Source organism: Chenopodium album, chromosome 4 (assembly GCF_948465745.1).
Source record: "Chenopodium album chromosome 4, dcCheAlbu1.1, whole genome shotgun sequence".
NCBI classification, from domain to species: domain Eukaryota; kingdom Viridiplantae; phylum Streptophyta; class Magnoliopsida; order Caryophyllales; family Amaranthaceae; genus Chenopodium; species Chenopodium album.
The window spans coordinates 21,440,803-21,462,308 of record NC_137837.1 but is presented as its reverse complement, the minus strand read 5'-3'; the positions used below and the strand labels follow the sequence as shown (position 1 = coordinate 21,462,308).

The 21,506-nt window shown below is 38.5% G+C and overlaps 3 protein-coding genes across 3 annotated transcripts; all 3 read left to right on the top strand.

The window, feature by feature from the left end:
- The first annotated feature begins 5,838 nt into the window (after positions 1-5,838).
- LOC145627775 (uncharacterized) lies at positions 5,839-8,306 on the top strand. Its single transcript, XM_081680122.1, has 3 exons — positions 5,839-6,166; positions 6,455-7,802; positions 7,844-8,306. The coding sequence occupies exons 1-3, from the start codon at positions 5,839-5,841 to the stop codon at positions 8,304-8,306; spliced, it is 2,139 nt and encodes a 712-aa protein (XP_081536248.1).
- Positions 8,307-11,159: 2,853 nt separating this feature from the next.
- Positions 11,160-11,627, top strand: LOC145627774 (uncharacterized). Its single transcript, XM_081680121.1, has one exon. The coding sequence runs from the start codon at positions 11,160-11,162 to the stop codon at positions 11,625-11,627; it is 468 nt and encodes a 155-aa protein (XP_081536247.1).
- Positions 11,628-11,648: 21 nt separating this feature from the next.
- On the top strand, positions 11,649-13,764 carry LOC145627772 (uncharacterized). Its single transcript, XM_081680120.1, has 3 exons — positions 11,649-12,417; positions 12,533-12,756; positions 12,901-13,764. The coding sequence occupies exons 1-3, from the start codon at positions 11,649-11,651 to the stop codon at positions 13,762-13,764; spliced, it is 1,857 nt and encodes a 618-aa protein (XP_081536246.1).
- The last annotated feature ends 7,742 nt before the right edge of the window (positions 13,765-21,506 follow it).

The following is a 21,506-nucleotide window of genomic DNA, read 5'->3' as shown; positions in this document are numbered from 1 at the left end:
GAGACACTTGTCGCCTGAACGACTGAGGAATCTCCCCAGGGCCGCTAGACAACCTGTTAGTTTTTGCACTTCCTTCACAGTACGGGGCGACTGCATGTCGATTACCGCCTGTATTTTCTCAGGGTTGGCCTCTATTCCCCTTTGGTCAATCAAAAATCCGAGAAACTTCCCAGACTCAACACCAAAGACACACTTTTTTGGGTTAAGCATGACCTTGTGCCGCCTGAGTGTGGCGAATGTTTCTCGGAGATCAGCAAGGTGATCCGCCTGATGTTTGGATTTGACTATCATATCATCAATGTACGCCTCTACATTCCTTCCGATTTGATTAATGAAGACCGTATTAATCATTCGTTGGAAGGTAGCAGGCGCATTCTTCAAACCAAACGGCATCACCGTATAGCAGAACAACCCCTGATCAGTGACGAATGCCGTCTTTTCTTGATCTTTTTTCCACAGGGGGATCTGATGGAAACCTGAATAGGCGTCCATGAAACTCATCAGGGCATGTCCGGCTGTTGAGTCGACCAGACTGTCGATCTTAGGCAGTGGATAGCTATCCTTTGGACATGCCTTGTTGAGGTCTGTGTAATCAACACACATCCGCCAAGTTCCATTCGGCTTTTTTACTAACACAACGTTAGCTACCCACTCAGGGAAGTTGCACGGCCGAATGAACTTGGCATCTAACAACTTTTTTACTTCGGCAGCTGCCGCCTGACTTCTTTCTTCGCCGTGGTTTCTTTTCTTTTGCCGGATGGGCTTCTTTTTAGGATCCACGACGAGTTTGTGGACAGCGAGATCCGGGCTGATGCCTGGCATCTCCTCCACTTCAAAGGCAAAGATGTCTTTGAATTCCTTGAGCAGTTGGTGAAGGTTTTCACCCAACTTTGCAAAGGCAATCGTCCCCACCTTAACAGTCCGCTCTGGACGGCTGTCATCCAGAGGGATATCAATGTGCTCACCAGCAGGCAAGGGACGAAGATCATCCGACCGTTCCCCGGTCAGTGATTGCTATTGCTTTTCCTTTTCGACCACCACTAGCTGATCAGTCTTTGTTTTCTTTCCGGCTGGTGGGGCCGACTGTTCTTCCTTGACATCGTCGAGGTCAATCATTTGCTTGCCCCAGCCGGATGCTGCGGCCGCAGGCTTGACGTCCGAGAGATAACACTCTCGAGCCGTCTTTTGGTCCCCATTAAGGGAACCAACTGTTCCATCATCCTTCTCATACTTGAGTAGCATGAGAGCAGGGATGATGACGACCTTACACTCATTAAGAGTGGGTCGGCCAAAGATGAGGTTGTAAGCCGTGAGCTCTTCAACCACTAGGAAACGGATGGTCATGTGCCGACCGTCTCCCCTGCTTCCTAGGCGGACAGGTAGGTCAATTCGTCCGACTGGGTGCACAAGTCCTCCTCCAAACCCAACTAAGGTGTGGGTGACCTCCATCATGCTATCCGGTTTGTACTTGAGATTGGACAAGCATTTGAGGCTGATGAGGTCAGAGGAACTTCCTGTGTCAATCAAAATTCGGCCAACCAGCTGGTTGGCGACTTTACACTCAATGACAACAGGGTCATCATGCGGCCGATGGACTTTGCCTTTGTCCTGTTCGGTGATGACAACTTTAGGGAAGGTGGATGTGCTAGCTGTATCCCCCTCCTCAACAGAATTGACCATCTTTCTTAGATGGTCCTTGGTACCCCAAATGGTCTGGCCACCACCGGCAAATCCGCGTGCTATGGTGTACACCGGTTCTTCATCAGTTTCGGCACTCACAGCAGGCTGGGGAGTCTTTTTCTTGGACTGCCCCGGATTTTCTTTTGAAGTCACTTTGGACTTCACATAAGACTTCAGCTGTCCTTTGTCGGCCAGACGGTCGAGCTCCCGCTTGAGACTAAAGCAGTCGTTCGTGTCATGGCCAACATCCTCATGGAAATGGCAATGCTTGTTCTTGTTTCGATTTTCAGCGGAACCTTTCATAGCAGTAGGCTTTTCAAGAGTTAGCCGATCCTTAATTTCCAAAAGGATGGAGCAGCAGTCCTTGTGGAATTCGTACCTTGGGACGTACGGTTTCCACTCTTTTTTCTTCTTCTGAGCCGGTTGATCAGAGTTATCAATGGCCCAGACTTGCTTTTTCTTTTTGCTCTCTTCTGGCTTAGGAGCCGGCTGAGCAGACCGAGTCTCTTTCTGCCGGTCGGACTTCTTATGGTCCGAGTGCTTATTGGAGGAGCAGAGTTCGGTCGCCTGTATGTAGGCTTCCGCCTCTCGTAAGGCTCCTTGTAGGGTAAAGATTTGTTTGCGGACGAGTTCGTACTTAAAAGTAGACCCGTCCTTCGGACCCTTAAAGAAGTCTGTGAAGGCGACCTCATCAGACAGCCCATGAATCTGGATTCGGACCAGATTGAACCTCCTGACGTAGGATCGCAAACCTTCTCTATCTCCCTGCTGTACATTGCCCAAGTCAAGACTTGTCTTTTTGGCAGGGATGTTCATAGAGAAGTTTGATGCAAACAAGAACGCAAGCGTCTTGAAGCTATTTATGCAGCCAGCCGGCAGGTTGCCAAACCACTGCTGGGCTATGCCCTTCAGGGTGGCTGGAAAGCAACGACACCATGCGGCATCATCCAACTCCTGTAGATACATGAGGTGGGTGTATGCCAACAGGTGGTCCTCTGGGTTGGAGGTCCCGTCATAGGCTCCAACCAGAACGTTTTTAACTTTAGCCGGCTGCACGGCTTCAGTTATTTCCCTGGAGAAAGCAGAGGGTTGATCTCCAAGGTGTTGCAGCCTAAGCTGCCAGTCCATCGGCTGATAGCCGTATGCCGCCTGTCCCCCGTAGAGGGTAGGCTGCATGTAAGGTACTACTGGCGCCTGGTACAGTGGCGGTGCCATGTACTGGGCGGACTGAATCACATGCGGCCCAGACTGAACCCTTTGGCTGCTTGCTGGGGTCTCATGTACAGACTGGGAACACCTCACAGAGGCATTCCGAAAGCTATCATGATAAGTCGACGTTGAAGCCGACTCTGATTGCTGAGTTCTCCTCTCCTCAATGTATTGCCGAGCGTCAGAGAACGTTCTCTTGCTACCATCCGGCTGTATGTGCCAGATGGGTTTTCTTGCGCCCGCTTCTGGGAAACGGAGCTGATTAAGGTCAAATTGGGGCCTGGCCTTCTCCTTAGGAGCAGGATGAGGGGTCGGCTGACGGTCCCTGACCGACTTCTGTTTGCCAGCTTGGGCTAGCTTCTTGGCCGACTGCTCCTTTCTAGGAGTAGGCGACTTCTTTGAGGCGAGCTGCTTGATTTCACCCCTGAGGCTGCTCAGGAGTGACATTAGCTCATCCCGAGTGACGGGAGTTGATCCTGCCGCCTGGGTAGGATCAACCGGCCGCCCCGAGGGCTTCTTTGGCTGACCAGCAGTTTTGCTTGGTCCTGCTTGAACATGGGGACGCTCTCGCCGTTCCTTACTGCGGATGCGTTTAGAGATGAGGGATCCATTTGGATCCACATAGGTTTCGACATCAGCGTCGTCACCTGAGTCATGGTCCGTTTGGACCAGTACATCATTTGGAGGCCGAATGGCCTCCGGATTTGGTACAGGTTCTTGTGAAGCCATTTCAGAGGTACTCTCCCCACAGACGGCGCCAAATGTTTCGGGGGGTTTTTGTCCCTCGGGAGAGTTACAACACTGAAACTGGATTCAATTGAGGATGCCTGTACCTGCAAAGCAAACAGATCGCCGGATGGTCGGTGGTCCGCCTCCGAAGATTAAGTCAGTAAACGTTCGGAGATAAAACGTGCGGAAGTAAAGTTATCTGCTTGGATTCCAAGCTCAGGTAAAGTGCTGTGTGTTCCTTGAAAACGACAGCTCTGTGGTAAGTGACGTATTGTCTCGTATTGCGTGTCAAAATTCTCTCTCTGTCATAAATAACATAATGTCCCTATTTATAGGGTCCTTTTGAAAAGTGTGCCTTCCTAGGATCTGGTGACCTAGTAGTTAGGTCACGTCGTTTTGCGGCGCCTCGGGATTTGGGCCTTAGAAGGCCGCCATCCCAGGGCCAATGCCTGAGTGACACGTGTCACTGTGCCCATAGGATTTTGAAGCACTTTTTGTGTGACACGTGTCGCCACCTGAATGGTCCCTCCTGGACCTTTAGTCCACGTAGGACGGAGAAGAGTCCACCCTCCACGTGTCATCATTCCATAGGTCCAAATGGCACCTATACGGAGGACACGTGGCACTTTCTGATTGGGCCACCTGGCCGGGTATAAAATACCCAAATCATAACCTATTGCGATTGATACGGGTCGTCATGGGTGATTCCTTGACTAAAGTACCAATCTAATAGGTATAAAATGATTTTTGGAGTTTTAAAAAACGTTTTACGTGCAATCGTATCAATAAAGATAAATAAAGTTGTATTGGGTGATTTCCGTCAACTCGTTTATCAAATTGGTATTGTTTATAAAGTATTCTTTAATTCTTTTATTTACAAAACTCATTATAATGTCTTTTTATTATTCAGGTCATTATAAATGAATAATATTACTGATTTCACATTTCGTCTTTTATGTCACTTTTCGGTACTTATGAACTTTATATATATGTATTTTGTATTGTGATTTAAGTTATTATTTTAATTATTATTATTGATATTATTATTGTGATATCAATGATATAATCTTTATTATCGTTTTCAAACGCGTTTCAAATCGCCTCATGTTACATTCGTTCCCTAGTCTAGTTTTGGGCCAACTAGGATTAGCTCGGAATAGAATTTGGACTAATAATGAACCGTTCAATAGGGCTTGTATAGTTTTATACCCTTATTTATTTTCCCTTCTTAAGCCCATGTTACTCCTTAGTTAACCCTCTTAAACTAATCCAATTAACATTCTTAATATAGGGATTTGCTTTATAATCACATGTGTTGCTTGAGCCCAACTTCTCCTATTTCTCACGGGTATACAAGGGCCTGTTACTGTCCATTTTTCCACCATAGTAACCCCCCATTTACACCCACAATCAATCCCATTCAACCACCAATTAAATGCTGTCCAAAACCACTTGATATTCCCTACCATTCATATACAAAAACAACGCTTCTTGTGCGTGAGGTTGCTGCACCCAATGGCGGAACATCATGGGGGCCAAAGGGGGCCTTGGTCCCCTTCAACTATAATGCTACACATTAGAAAGTACAGTATATTATAGTAGCATATGTATGTGTGGTCCCCCTCAACAATTTAAAAAAAAATTAATTAAACTAAAGTTTCCTAAAAGACACCGTGTACTGCTACTTGTATATGAAATGTAGTGGGGCCTTTTGTTGTCCTATTAATAAAATTAATAAAATAAAATAATAAAAATAAAGAAAGTTGACTACTACCTTTCCTAATCTCATTATACGAGATATCCAACTACAAGTAGCTTCTTGTATAAGCTAAACATAATAATAATTAAAAAAAAAAACAAAACAAAGGGTGGAAAACAGAAATCGCTTTTCTAATGTAAAACAAAAAAACCCAAAAGTTTCAGTTAGGCCTTCATCAGTTCATCTACTTGCGGCGACTCTTCCTCAGTTCCTCTTCTCTTCAATTGTTCAATTTCAACATTATTCAAGCTATTTCAGGTAAATTGATTGTGAACTTTTTTTTTCCCCTTATTTCTGATGTTGAATTTAATGTTAATTGCACAATTATAATCATATATATTGAGGTTATGTTAATTTTAAGAGTTGAAATTCTAGGTTTTAATTTTTATTAAAAATTGTAAGAAATTTGATTTTGCTTATTTACTGAATTATTGTAATTTTCTTTCATTTAGATTTGAAGAATGGTAACAAAGAGGACTATTACATCTTATTTTGCTCCCAAAAAAAGAGAGAGAATTGTTGAAGATTCAGACAATGCTGAACCAATTGAGGTTAGTGATAAAGATGAGCCAATTGTTGAACCTAATGTTGATTGCACTGCTAATGAACAACCACCTAGTGAAGAGGGTGTTGGAGTTGATTTTTTAATGCGTAATCCTGGTTTGCGTAAACAAATTGAAACTTATGATTCTGATGAAAAGGATTTAATTAGGAGAGCATACATTGATTTTGGGCCATATCAACCTAAACTTGCTAAGTACCCATACTCTGGTCCCGAAAAACATCCACGTAGGTTTTAGAAAAGTTGGTATGAGAAGTTTCCTTGGTTAGAATATTCTCCGACAAAAGATGCTGCCTATTGTTTTTATTGCTTTCTTTTTGCAAAAAAACCTCTTGGGAGATGTGGCTCGGATACATTCACAGTAAAGGGCTTTCAAAATTGGAAGAAAGTTAATAGTGGGAAAGAGTGTGCATTTTTGTGTCATATGGGGAAGGATTCTAATTCAGCCCATAATTTTGCAACAAAGTGCTATTTTAATCTAAAAAACCAATCTTGTCACCTTGAAAAAATTGTAGAAAAACAAAATGCTGAGGAAATAGTTAGAAATCGGTTACGCCTTAAGACATCAATAGATGCTGTTAAGTGGTTAACATTTCAAGCTTGTGCATTTAGAGGACATGATGAGCGTTCTAGCTCGATTAATCAAGGGAATTTTTTGGAGATGTTAAAGCTTTTGGCATCATATAATAAAGAAGTTGATTCTGTTGTTTTGGACAATGCCCCAAAGAATGCTAAATACACATCTCCACTAAGCCAAAAGGAGATTCTACATGTGTATGCTAGTAAAGTGCAAAGTACTATTCGTAAGGAAATTGGTGATGCTAAGTTTTGTTTGATTGTTGATGAATCTAGAGATATTTCTAAAAGGGAACAAATGGCTCTTGTCGTGAGATATGTGGATAAAAGTGGCTTTGTGAGAGAACGCTTCTTAGACTTGGTTCATGTTAAAGACACAACTTCCAAAACTTTGAAAAATGAGATTTGTGCAGCTTTATCTCATCATGATCTAAGTCTTCAAAATGTAAGAGGCCAAGGGTATGATGGTGCGAGTAATATGCGTGGAGAGTGGAATGGGCTACAAGCTTTATTTATGAAAGAGTGTCCTTATGCCTATTACATTCATTGTTTGGCTCATCAATTGCAGTTAGCACTTGTTGCTGCAGCAAGGGAAGTGCCTCAAATCCATACCTTCTTTCAACAATTGATTTTTGTTGTTAATGTGGTTACAAGCTCTACTAAGCGACACGATGAGTTACAAGCGACTCAGTTGGCAGAAATTCAACATCTAGTTGAAATTGAGGGTCTTGAAACAGGAAAGGGTCTTAATCAAATTGGTACATTACAACGACCTTGTGATACAAGATGGAGCTCACATTACAGATTAATATGTAGTTTGCTAAGAATGTATCGTGCTTCTCGGTCCGTTCTTGCTGACATTGCTTCTGAGGGAACAACATATGCTCAAAGAGGTGATGCTCTAAATGGAGTCAAGTTGTTAATGTCATTTGAATTTGTGTTTAACTTACATGTGGTGAAGGGGATTATGGCCATTACTGATGGGCTTTGTCAAGCTCTACAATTAAAGACCCAAGATGTTGTGAATGCAATGCACTTGGTCTCCACTACAAAGACATTACTTCAAAATTTGAGAAATGATGGTTGGGTGAGTTTGTGGTCAAATGTGAGACAATTTTGTGAGATATATGATGTTGCTATTCCTGACATGAATGCTCCTTATTTTGATGTGCTGAAATCTATTAGGCGACAATCAAGACAAAAGGACATTGTGACAATGGAACATCATTACCGGGTGGATATATTCTTTGCTGCCATAGATCGACAATTGCAAGAATTAAACACCAGGTTCAGTGAACGAGCTACCGAGCTTCTTATTTTGAGTTCAGCATTGAACCCATAGATGGTTACAAATCATTTAATATTGAGCATATTTGCAAGCTAGCTAGAGACTTCTATCCTAAAGACTTCTCAGATCAAGAGAAAGAACATTTAAGTTATGAATTGCAGCACTACAAGCTTGACATTCCTATTCATCTTGAGTTAAAGAACTTGTCCACTCTTGGTGATTTGTGTAGAGGATTGGTGACTACTGAGAAATATAAATTGTATCCTCTTGTTGATAGGTTAATTCGCCTTGTATTAACTCTCCCTGCATCCACCGCAACAACTGAGAGAGCTTTTTCAGCAATGAAGATTGTGAAAACAAACCTTCGAAGTAAAATGGAAGACAATTTTTTGAGGGACTACTTGGTGGTGTATATTGAAAAGGAGATCGCAGAGACACTTAGTGAAGATTCCATCATTGATACCTTTTACATGATGAAAGAGAGGCGAGCACAGCTCAAATGAAGTTTATAAAGGTATGTTTATATGCGGAATTTTTCAAAAGTTTATTGTTAAGTATATTCCTTTAATTTTGCTATAATTTCTTAGAAGATTAAGTGTGGAAACTTTTTGAGAATATTGGTTGTAATTATAATATGATTTCGGTATTATTAGTATTTGTTTTTCTTTGGTCCCCGCCTTGTTTATATCCTGGTTCCGCCCCTGGCTGCACCATCACAACACTTTTCTCCTCTCAATTTTCCTCAAATCTTCTGGTAATTATCAAGGGATAGTCGTGGGTCATTGATGCTGTATTTTACCCTCTTATTCAAGCACTCAAACACCATAGAACCTCATCGATCAAGGCTAGCAAGAGGCGTAACTTTGGAGCGGCTCGGGAGGATTCAAATTACGATCTTTTCCTCTATTCTAATCTGATTTTTCATGCTCTCCATTCAAGGTAACTAGCACTATTCCAAGCTTTAGAAATCATGGCTAGGATAGGTTAAGGCTAGGTGCAAATTAGAGTTGGTTAGATTAGAAATTCGTTGTAATTCAAGGTGTTAGAGTTTCATGTTTGTTTGCTGTTTTGTGCGTGAGAAATGATGGTATCTCATTCATGTTTTATTGCTGGTTTTTATGCTATATAATCTCCCTAGATGTAGTATATATATTAAGGATTGGTTCCATAAATTGTTGTTATGTTTTGGTGGTTTTTAAACATGATATGTACACTATGGCTCACAATATTGCTGCTGTAATTGCTAACCTTTTGCAGTACGTTTTCAGCCTTATTTCTCTTTGATTTAGTTTATTTTTGTTCCTAATATGGTATAGAATCATGTTAGGTATATCCCTAAGTTAAATTACCATGTTTTGGGGGTGAGTTTTGATGTGATTATAAGCCTAAAACAAAGCAAGGTGCTGCTGCCAGGGTAGTTTGTTAGGTGCGTGAATTGGGTGGTTTAAAGTGATGTATTGCATAATATTTATGCTTAATATTATGAATATCCTAACCTATGTTGTTTTTAGAGTGTGTATGATAATGGGCTAAGGTTAATTGGGAGTTTAAGGTTGGTTTTGGGTAAAATTGTTGTGCATTGTACTGTTGTAATTCTAATTAGGGGCTGCTGCATTGTCATGTAATTTTTAGTATGTTAAAAGCATGAATTTAATCCTATCTTGTGTGTATATATTGCCTAATATGTGGATTAATATGTCCTAGTTTTATTTTATCATTCTAGCATGATTTGGGTGTGTTCATGAAGCATTTAAGATGTCGTATATTGGCTGCCATTTTTGGGTGTTATGTGAGTTGTCGACGTCGTTGTGCTTTAAAGTAGAATAACACTGTTTTTAGCACCGCTTCGCCAAGGGTTGTGTACGGAGTGTATTGTGATATTTTGTTATAATTAGCTTCGTGCCCAAATCCAGACAATAAGAGTGACACCTTGTTATGATTTATAAATGATTTTGTATATTTTGAAGAATTTTGAAGTTAAACTCTTTTGAAGGATTTATATTGAATTTTGGTCTTAGAAGTAAAGACCTGCAGTATTTTCAAATTAGGGTTGATGATCCCTAAAATGTGTTTCGATGATTTTGAAGAATTATTTTTACCATTTTATATGATTCGTGAGTGTAAGACAACCATTGGGCTGCGGAATTCAATGGTTGGAACATGCCAACATCTTGGGCTGCGGAATTCGAGATGTAATTTTCTAGGTTAATTGTTGTCGTCCGGAACTACTCGGGCTACGGAATTCGAGTAGGAAAACTGGGAGTTTGGCCATTCTCAGACGCAGACGGCTGCGGAATCGTCTGTAGGTTCGCCCTGACAAACCTTTGATGGTGGGCTGCGGAATACACCGGCGTTCATATTTTATATGCTTGCCTCACTATGGATCAGTTTTCGAAAAGTTAAAATTCTCTATTTTAATATTATTACTACTTTGAGAAGGTCTTCTTAAGTCAAGTCAAGAATTTTCTAAATCTCTTTAAAAAAAAAAACCTTTATAAGTGTTAATTATTGTTTTTATGAGTTTATTGCTTATGCTTTGGGTGCTATTTATTCTTACTCTGTAATCATGTGGTAATATATTCATTTTCTTTAATATACATGTTTGTTTTGTATTGTATTGTAATCATGTTGCATGTTTTGACTTGTATTCCTATCTATGTATCTTGTCATGTTTATCTAGTGTATATTGTGAAGTAGTTGTTTATCTTGTCTACTTGTTGTATTATTTTTATGTATGCTTCTATGCTTTACTCTATGCTTAGCTTTGTGTTTCTACAATTTTTGGGAGAACTGCTAGTTACTCCCCACTGATTGTGGAACGTAAATGTTATTTGCAGGTGAAGGGTAGCGTTTGTTGAGTCTGGGCTGAGAGCAGAGTGTTTAGGTTGTCCCCAAGTACTTTTATCGATTATTCTTTGATGTCTTTACCTCTCTTTATGAGATAGTCGAATTTGAGGTTGTTCTGCCTCGTTAAAAGTTTTCTTTGATCATTTGAGATTTCTTTCTCTTCATAATTTTTGTTTCTGTTATTTATTTTGTTTAGTTTTTAGTAACCCTTAGAGTGACATTCCGTCTTGACGTTATTTCCGCTAATGTCTCGCCTTCTTTTTTAGACGGGGTGTTACATAGACAACTGGCCACTGAACCTGATCCTATTCAGTCTTGTGCAGTACACACTCCAGCAGACTTTCTGGATGCAGAAGCAGCCCGTAAGTTTTCACAAAAGCTTTGATGCTTTATATTGTTTTTATTACATTATTCCCCTTAAATAAGATATGTTCAGTTCATTCATGCCTTTAAATGTTTATTACAGGTGCTTCTGGAAGACATACCAGAGCAGATAAGTACATCTATGCATGAGAATACTATGCTTACATGATTCAAATCAGGATAGGAAACATGATTCTAAGGCAGGCCGTGCTTTCCTGCAATACACTGTAGATATGTATATCAAAGTTGAAAATACAAGATTAGACTTTTTCTGGAGAAATCAGGATACAATAAGAGCTGATCTATATAAAGGGATTCTTGATACAGTCAAAAGTGGAGAAACAAGTGCAGCAAATGTTGGTCATAAGTTCATTTTGCCACCGTCTTTCCTGGGAGGGCCTCGTGATATGAAAAGGAGATATTTGAATGCAATGGATCTTGTGCAGAAGTACGGGAAACCTGATATGTTTGTTACTATGACATGCAACGCAAATTGGCCAGAGATAAAAGCCGAACTATCGCCAGGTGAAGCTGCTCAGGATCGACCAGATTTAGTTGCTCGAATATTTCGAGCAAAGTTGATTGCTCTCAAGAACAAAATCAAGAAAGAATAAATATTCGGCAAAGTAGCAGCTATGATTTATGTTGTAGAGTTCCAGAAAAGAGGGTTGCCCCATGCTCATTTCCTGTTGATTCTACAGCCGCAGTATAAGATGAAATGTCCTGCTGATTATGATAAATTTGTGTGCGCAGAGATACCTCCTGTGAATCAGCCTGAACTGCGCAAAATTGTGTTACAACATATGATGCATGGACCATGTGGGGAATTAAATCCAGAATGTCCTTGTATGAGAAAGAAAGATAATGTAGCTTCTTGTAAAAATGGGTATCCAAAACAATTCACACCACAAACCACAACAAATAAGGATGGTTATCCATGCTATCACAGGACAAATATCGGAGAACAAGTGAAGGTCAGAGGTGCTCACTTAGATAATCGATGGGTTGTACCTTATAACCCTTATCTTTATTCACTTTTTGACTGCCATTTAAATGTTGAGGTTTGTTCAACTATAAAAGCGGTAAAGTACTTGTATAAATATTTTTACAAGGGACATGATCGGGTAGCCTTTAATGTTTCAGCTGAAGATAAAAATTCTAATGATGAGATTGCTCAGTATCAGTCAGGAAGGTGGGTGTCACCATGTGAAGCAACATGGAGGATTTTTGGATTTGACTTGTTTGAAATATATCTACCAGTGTTGCCTCTCTCAGTTCATATGCCAGAAATGAACACTGTGTGTGTGCGGCCATATGAAAGACTAGATGTGGGAATTGCAAGCGGTGTTTATGCAAAAACTCCTTTAACGAAGTTTTTCCGTTTGAATGCTGCTTCTGAGAATGGTTTGGGGGTATTTTTATGGAGAATTTCCAGAGCACTATATATGGGATGGTACTGCAAAAGCATGGTTCAAACGACAACGTAAAACAAAAATGGTTGGCCGTTTAACTTTTGTAGCTCCTTCTGAAGGTGAGTGCTTCTATTTGCGGTTGCTGCTGTTGAATTTCAAGAGTCCTAAGTCATTTACAGACTTACGCACAAGTCACGGTCATGTTTGTGCAAGCTTCAAGGAGGCATGCCTTAAAGCAAGTATCCTAGAAATGGATGATGCTGCAAACATTTGTTTAGCTGAAGCGACTGATTTTCAGCTGCCAGTAGCTTTACGCCGTTTATTTGCTACTGTACTTATATTTTGTCAACCAGAAAACCCTGAAGAACTGTGGTGCAAATACTATGTTGCATTATCAGAAGATTTTGCAAAAAAAAAAAAAAAACCTGGTGCAGAAAACAAAATTAAAAAGCTCACAGTCAGATCAATTGAGCAGCATCTAGAAGCTATGGGAAAATCATTAGGCGAATGTGGTTTGGCTTCTTTAAGTGATAACACTGATAGCTTGATTGACAGAACAAAAGATATACAAGATGCATTAGATGCCCCAATTCCTCAGAGCTGTATAGACAGCCGTAGCCTCTTAAATGCAGCTCAAAAGGAAGCATTTACATCTATAATGGAGCATGTGGTGGAAGGAAATCCGGGAGCCTTTTTTGTAGATGGTCCAGGTGGAACTGGCAAAACATTCTTATACAATGCACTCTATGCAGAGATTCGCCTTATGAATAAGATTGTTCTACCGACAGCTACTTCTGAAATAGCTGCAGCAAACATTCCTTCTGGTAGAACAGCACACTCAAGATTCAAAATACCAGTAGACAGTGATTGCTCACTAGCATGCAACGTTTCTAAGCAAAGTAGCCTAGCAGCGTTGGTAAAAGAAACAACCCTTATAATATGGGATGAAGCATCAATGGAAAACAAGAAAAATTTAGAATCTTTGGACTTATTGTTACAGGATATATGTGATAATAATATTGTATTCGGTGGAAAAGTGATTGTATTTGGTGGGGATTTTCGGCAAGTACTGCCTGTTGTTCCTAATAAGTCCCAGAAAGAAGCAGTTGACGCAAGTGTAGTGAGTTCTTATATATGGAATCATTTAAAGAGATTCAGATTGACTGAAAACTTAAGAGCCAGAGAAGATCCTGCATTCAGTGAGTTTTTGCTTGCACTAGGAAATGGGGAATTGCAAACTATGGAAAGTGATCTCATTCAGCCACCTACGCAGATAGTGCAAACTTTTCAACCTCAAGAAGATCCAATATTAGAATACCTAGAATCAACTTTTCCATAATTGAGTTCAGGCAATTTGGATCCCAAAATATTTTCAAGGAGAGCTGTTCTGACACCTATAAATGATGATGTCGATTCTATAAATTCGTTCATGATTAATAAGTTTCCAGGGGAAGCCAGGACATATACAAGCTACGATACTATTTTGGATGACACTGGAAACATATACCCTACAGAATTTCTGAACAAACTGTGCCCAGGTGGAATGAGCTCTCACAACCTTGTGTTGAAAAAAAATTGTCCAGTAATATTACTTAGAAACCTGTTACCTTCTTCTGGTCTGTGTAATGGAACACGACTCATATGTAAGAGGTTTTTCTCAAATTTAATAGAGTGTGTGATTGCTTTTGGACAGTATCAAGGCGAACATGTATTTATACCTCGAATTAAGCTCAGGCCATCAAGTTCTCAGAAGTATCCTTTTCAATTTCAGAGGAACCAATTCCCTATCAAATTAAGTTTTGCAATGATTATCAACAAGTCTCAAGGGCAGACATTAGACCAAGTGTTGGTCTATCTTCCTCGATCGTGCTTTTCACATGGTCAATTATATGTCGTTCTTTCATGTGCACGAACAACGGATAAAATCAGAGTCCTATCAGTTGCTCCTGTTATATAGTACGCGCAAACATCTGTTAAAAATGTGGTTTCATATACTATCTTAAAGCTGGCAGGAGTAATCTAGGTAAGAATACACTAACTAAAGTTAGAAAAAAACCAGCTTCTTATTACAGATAATCTTAGTTAAGATAATATATCCGCATTTACACAAAAACCCTTAATTTAATTTCTTTTCCATATTTAAATTGCAGGGAATCAGATTTTAAAGGATCTACAGCCAAGCCTAAGGTCATTTTGTGTTACAGTCATAAGAAAATATACAACTTTGAGCCATAGGCTTATGGTTATAACATTTTTGAACAAGTTATAGCTATATAGAATGGGTTGCTAAGATGTATTATGTACTCTTTATTATTTTGAAATATGAAGTGTAACTTATTAGATAGCATAAATTCATTTAAAGCTTTCAAAAAAACAATGAAAACCAACATTATTCATATAAATATCTAAATATTATATAGTAGTATCATAGAGTATGCTAGAAAATATGGGTTGCCTTTTAGGGTGGCTTTAGATCTGGCAACATATCATAGACTTTTCACTAAAAATTAAAAATTTGGACCATATAAATTTTCTGCATTGAGGTCTTTATTGTTAAGACTTTTTATATAAAAAATATAACTTATTAATTTATTATGTATATATAGAAAGTTAGACATGTTAAGCGTTAGAAATGGACATTGTGAATTCCTAACCAAAAGCATGGAATGTGCAGTGTAAACTTCAGAGTACAGATTTCCTAATCAGAGGTATGGGATGAACAGTGCAAACAGTAACAACAAAATAAAATAAAAATGCTACTGGTTATTTTTCAATCTGTCTCTAGAAGTATCCAAGGCTACTATGGTCATTTTAACTATGTTTTTAAGGATTATATTTTTTCTAAGCACTATAAAAGCTTTTGTTGATAAGGCATCCGGTTCTTTTTACAGAAAGAAGTATTCTCAGCATTAATTTCTCAGCTATGGAAGGTATGGTCTGTTTCTTGTGCAGTAATTACTCACATTAGTTTTTTAAATTCTTATTTTTCTTTTCCTTCTCTAAGAAATTCATTGTCATTTGCTTGTTTATTTTTGTTAAATATAAGATAATGCATTGAATTGTACATTCTGTTGTAAAGCTGCTACTGACCACAACATTCTGTGAACATTTATATGCACAAAGTTAAAATTCAGAACAACTAGACAGAAACCACAATATGTGTATTTGAATCAGTTAAATGCATCAAGCAAGTCTTATATAGTCAGAGTAGTAGTTGCTGAAAAAGGAAGAGACATACTATCTTCCAAAAAAACTGTCAGATTCCAAACTTTGCTACTGAAGGATGAGCAGATATCTATTTATTATTTTAGAAGTTTATATAGAGCTATTATATTAGATCTGGTTTATTTATGATAGTGTTGAAAGACTGCAGTGTATAAATGGCAATAATGACACAAGCAACTAATCTTTATTTTTAAAAAAAATATGTGTGAGTGCAAATTCAGTCAAAACAGTCAGCTGAAAAATTTGAGCTATGATTATGACTACATTAAACTTTAAATTAAGTTAGCATATGTTACTGTATTTATACTTATAGTATAATATGATGTTGGTTGTAGTACACCTTTTCTCACAAAATAGATAAGCATGTCTTCAATTCTGACTATAAATTAGCAATGATTTGAACTAAAAAAAACCCTCAATGATATCTATAACATTAATAGGTTATATAGTAGGTTTATTATACCATAGGATTAGAAGATTGCACTTAAAAGTAGAACATTGTTACATTCATAAAATAAACTTTCAAATATCTTTAAGTGGAGTACATTAATGATAACATTACTACAACAAACCTGATTTAACAGTAGCCAAAGACCAAGTGAAGAGCTTATAAGTAATAGCCCTTCCTTTTAGTTAAAATGTTATTTTGCATCTATAGCCGAGGCTTCAGAGAAAAATTCAAACATCCCACCACCTCTTCAAAACCACTAACCATTAGTGAAAACCCTAGAAACCTGATTCTTTCTTTTTCTTCTTGTTCTACAAAAGACTATAAGAACACTACATTGTTTTCTACTGAGATATTTCCGAAATACTTCTTTCACCATCAGTCAAAATAACCAAAAAAAAAAACCTGTGCAGACCTTCTTACATAAATGGCCGTATTTGTTTTGCGTATTCATAATCTTCTTTTTCTATTCACACTCCTTCTACCTAAATCAACACAGAAGAGATGATACTTCGGACTTCTGCCTTGACCTCTTTTTATCTCAATCGTCTTTCTTTTAGCCTTTCTATTATGTACTTTCACTGAAAGAACTTCTAATTAACAGGACTTGGGAGTGGAAGATAACCAAAAGAAATGAAACTGATCTATATTGGAAACCAAAACTAAACAATTGAATCGCAGTATTCCTATTTTTCCTTTTTCTCTATAAGTATATATCTCCCGTGTTGCTGGAAACCTAGATGACTGTAGAAATGCCATTTCCCATTGTTGACACAAAAGGGCTCTCCGGAAGATCAATCCCCTGGTTACTAACGTATAATGAAAACAGAACAATCTGAGATACTGTCTATACCTTAATTAAAAGCCAAATACTAACTATAGGAACACATAATTTAATCCTCTCTTTTCAGCAAACTTTCTCTCAATTATTTCTATAAAGTTGATCCCTGACAATCACACACATATGTTTAGTGTTTTTGGAGCCTACTGTTAATACTACTCATTAGACTTAATTTAATTATATGCCTTGTAGGGTAATAGGATGCGGGGTACTTTATTTGGAGATCAAATTGAAGCTTTTGAAGATGCACTGCAGTATTTGGGAAAGTATGACATTTCTGCTGCGCCAATCAAATTTATAGATGAAAAATGGAGGACTGACCTTGATCAGTTCCCTTACCAAATGACTTTTCAGCCAGTTGATCCAGAATTTGGACCAGTTTTACCTAACTACCAGCTAATCGCAGCTATACCCCGTGGAGTGGATCCTGATGAGAGATCCGGTAAAGTAATATCACTGTAGACACCCATTTGTGTCTCCCCAAAACCAAACCCAGTGATTAGTACCTTTCACGTCGAATCATAATCGAATGAAGCGAAAGTGTGGAAAGTCTAGTGTTGCGGAAAGTTTTTAATTTCTTTTCTCTTCTCTCTATTTTTGAAAACTTATTTTAAGAAAATAGCCAATCCAGTTTGGTTGGTCCATGATATGGGTCCAATAGTAGTGTAGTTGGATGGGGCTTGCAAAGAACTTTCCAACGATATATTATAAGCCCAATTCCGATGAATATTGGGGAAGTTATGGCCAATTTACTAAACTGGGCCCGGTTTGAGCTTTATGTACGGCCCAATGATGTAGGGGAAGGCCTAATATGATTTATCATTCCTAATGAAATTAGGAATGGTTTTAGTCTTATAGATTCTTCTAGAAGGTTCTTTTCATTCCTAATTCGATAAGCATTGATAAATTGACTTTTGTTGACTTTTCAGAGTTTTAATCAAAATCAAATAGCATTTTCGAGGAAATTATATGATTTTATCCTCCAGTACGGTAAACTTATCGGATTTTCGAAAACGCGTTAAAATAAGGCTTGGCGCCTAACCCCAGGCCTTGACGCCTGGAACCAAGCCTGGCGCCTGGCACTAGCCACTGGCGCCTGGCGCTGGTTTTTGTGCCTAGCGCCAGCTAGCCAGGGTTGGCGCCAGCTCTGTTTTCTGAGCGTCAGACTCTGTTTTGTTTAATTTATATTTTTGGCTAATTTTCTCTATAAATAACGTATTAAAAACTCCGTTTTGAATCATTCATTCACCAATTGATTTCATTCATCACCTATTCTCACTAATCATTTACCAATTCTCCTCATTCACAAGTTTTCATCTACAATCATTAATTCTTTAGCATTCTCTTAATCGTTCAATTCTTTCTTCAAACTTTGCTTTTCATACAAAATTCCGCATTCACAAGATCTAGACACACCTAGCCATATTCGAAGTTGCCTTCGCCCTAGACGTGAAAGGTTTAATTTCTGAGGGTTTGGTCCCAAATCTCTATTTCAATTATTTAATTTAATTGTTTGATTATTATTTTCCTTGAAGTTACTAACGCGTGTATTTTGTTATTAGAAAGAGGTACGAAGCATCAAAGTAAGTACTTTAATGGTTTTTATTGATATTATGATGCATAAATCATGTTTATATTGTTATTATGATATTCCTAGTATCATGTCTAGGGTAATTTTAATATCAAATATGCTTATTATGATTGTTACGATGCTTCCTATATTATTCCTAATATTTATTCATGTTAGTATCATGTTAGGGTTAAAGATTTGATTTTTATTGCTTAGTGACATGCTAGGGTTTGTTATTAATCTTGTTAGTATCATGCCTAGGATCTTGCTATTATTATTATGCTTTAATATTAACATGAACATGATTATGATTATAATTTTTATAATTCATGATGATTATTATTATTATTTTGATGATGATTATTTATTATGATTATTATTAATGTGATGATATTGATTATTTATTATGTTGCTTGATATTTATTGCTTGATCACCTTTTATGCATGTTTAAAGGGAATTGGTACTTGTAATCATGCTTAATAAGATAATTAATAATCTTATTTAGGGTTAATTTGATTATAATTTCAAGTGATCGCAAATAATAGTTTATTTGTGCATTAATATTCAACCAACATAGATTAAAAGGGTTTAGGGTTAATCCTATTGATTGCATGTTAATTAAAAAACGCACATGAATACGATCAGAATAAAGTAGAGGCCTATTATTAGGGCAGGTTCAATCTCTTTTAGGTTGGATTTGTACCTTCATCCCCGAACCCTTATTTGGTTCATGACCTTATGGAGTTGACGATCTCTTGGATCGTTAAGGGGTGTAACCTTCTCCTCGTGAACGGTTTACAAGTTCCTAAAACTTGTTGGCAACTCTTTTGCTCTATCTTCTTCCCTTTTGGACGCCACCGTACTTTAGTGTATGATCACAGTGGGGTTCAAGCTAGTGGGATTTTAAAGCTTGAAATTATTCCCTACAGTTTTTGGCGACTCCACTGGGGAGGATTTCTATTTTAATTCCTGAATTTGTTTCGGCAATGATTTAGAATGAGTGGATGAGACTCGAAAAGTTCTAAGTATTTCATGTGCGTAATTTTGATTAACATTATTGTCATATGCATAAAAAAGATCTCATTGGAAAGACCATCCGTAATGAGTTAAAAACATAGGATTTTACACGTAGGAAATTTGAGGAATGTCTTTCACAACTAGGACTAAAATAACACCGCGCGGAACTGGAAAATTTTATCGAGCACAGAAAGCTGCTGAGGCATGTGGGAAGTAGCGTCAGGGGCCAGAGCTTGGCGCCAGAGTTTTAGTTGTAGCGCCAGACGCCAGTATTGGCGCCAGGCGCTACAGTTAAAAGCAGGCGCCAGTCTCTGATTGTTGGCGCCAATTTCCCCCAATACCGAGCCAGAAATATGCGTTCTAATTTCGACCGATTTTTCGTATTGTTTGCTCGATCCTACTTCCTGATTGAATTTTTTTCTCACTTTTCTGAAACCCATATGTGTTCTACATATGGACATAACCCTCTGGGAATTCATGCTCCATCTACCCGATTGAACGCTCCGTGCAACAAAGGGTACATCCGAGATGTTGAATTCACCAAACCATGGAAGCGAGTTTTTTCTAAAACTCGCGGTGTCCCATCCACTCGCGCCAACCCTTCACGGTTAGGCTTCCGCGCGGTGCATCCGGAAAATTAACCATGGACCCTCTTTGACTAAACCATATCCCAAACTTTAGAGAACTAGAGCCATGGTTAGGTTGCGAACTCATTGCATCATATTGTGCCTACTTGACTAATTGTGCATTATTTGTTGTGCATATATATTCTATGTTTCTCTTAACTGTTTGTTGACTTGTGTTGAGACTAAATCAATTAATGACTTAAAGAACTTTGCCTAATTAATTAATTAATTAATTAATTTGAGTCAATAAAGTCTAATATTTTAATTGGAATTGACCTAGTACGACTTTAGGCATACCCCTGTTGACTAATAGCACCGAAAACAGTCCCAGACCAAAGCTCCAATATTGGCGCCAAAGTATGAGTTGTAGCGCCACACTATGGAGTGTAGCGCCTGACGACAGCTATGTTGTCTGGCGCCAAGCTCCACAGTGTGACGCCAGTCCTGTCGCTTGGCCGACAGTTTGAATTATTGGTCGTGTCATCACCTAGGGTCTAATTAATCAGTATTCTGTTTAATTCGGTTAATTTTTGCAGTCAATAATATTTAATTGAATCAATGATCGAGTTTAGGCACTAAGTCCCATGGTCTTACACAAGAGTCCAAGCATGTCACTTACACTCAACGCACACACCAATACACATACTTTGACCATGATTAAGAGAGTCTTGTGTGCGCGTTTTTCTGTCATTTTTTTAGGGGGGTAAGTCGGATATTAATCCTCCAACGAAAAATAATAATACTTAGTTCCCTAAAAATATGTACATTATTTTTTCCAAAAATATGCACCCTTTTCTCTTTTCCTTTTTCCTTAAAATAAACCATAAAGTTAAGATGATTCGAGTCAAGTAATTAAAATGCAAAATGGTTTAATTTACAGCGCGTGGTCAAGAAAGGAAGGACGATTAATCAGAGATAACCTCTTCGTACAAGTCCAACTTTTCGACAAACCTATAGCTCGCAAGAGAAAAGCTAAGGTTATAATGGCAACACAAGAAGAAGTCAATGATCTTAAGAACCAACTGGCTACTGTGAATGAGACACTGAAGCTTCTTGCACTTAGGATCGATGATCCCGTGAAGCAACAACAAATGGACCTCATGCAAGAGAGTTTAAGCAAGTTGTCTAGCGACTACAAATTTCAAGAGCTTACATCACAAGGGGTCTCGGTGGACAAAGATCTTCTTCCGCAGAAGTTCAACGCCAACGACATCCCAAAATTTAGAGCAATTGACAACCCTTACTTCCATTTAAGAGCATTTGAAACAATAATGAGTATCAAGGGTATCGATAAGAAGGTTTTCCCTTCTCTGTTCTCACTATCTCTCGAGACCGTTTTCCAACAATGGTTCT

Coding starts and splice junctions, on each gene's coding strand:
- LOC145627774 (XM_081680121.1), top strand. CDS start 11,160: ATGAGAATACTATGCTTACATGATTCAAATCAGGATAGGAAACATGAT.
- LOC145627772 (XM_081680120.1), top strand. CDS start 11,649: ATGATTTATGTTGTAGAGTTCCAGAAAAGAGGGTTGCCCCATGCTCAT. Junction 12,418..12,532: donor GAATGCTGCTTCTGAGAATG/GTTTGGGGGTAT, acceptor TAACTTTTGTAG/CTCCTTCTGAAGGTGAGTGC. Junction 12,757..12,900: donor TACGCCGTTTATTTGCTACT/GTACTTATATTT, acceptor TCAATTGAGCAG/CATCTAGAAGCTATGGGAAA.
- LOC145627775 (XM_081680122.1), top strand. CDS start 5,839: ATGGTAACAAAGAGGACTATTACATCTTATTTTGCTCCCAAAAAAAGA. Junction 6,167..6,454: donor TGGTCCCGAAAAACATCCAC/GTAGGTTTTAGA, acceptor AAAAAATTGTAG/AAAAACAAAATGCTGAGGAA. Junction 7,803..7,843: donor TTGCAAGAATTAAACACCAG/GTTCAGTGAACG, acceptor TTTTGAGTTCAG/CATTGAACCCATAGATGGTT.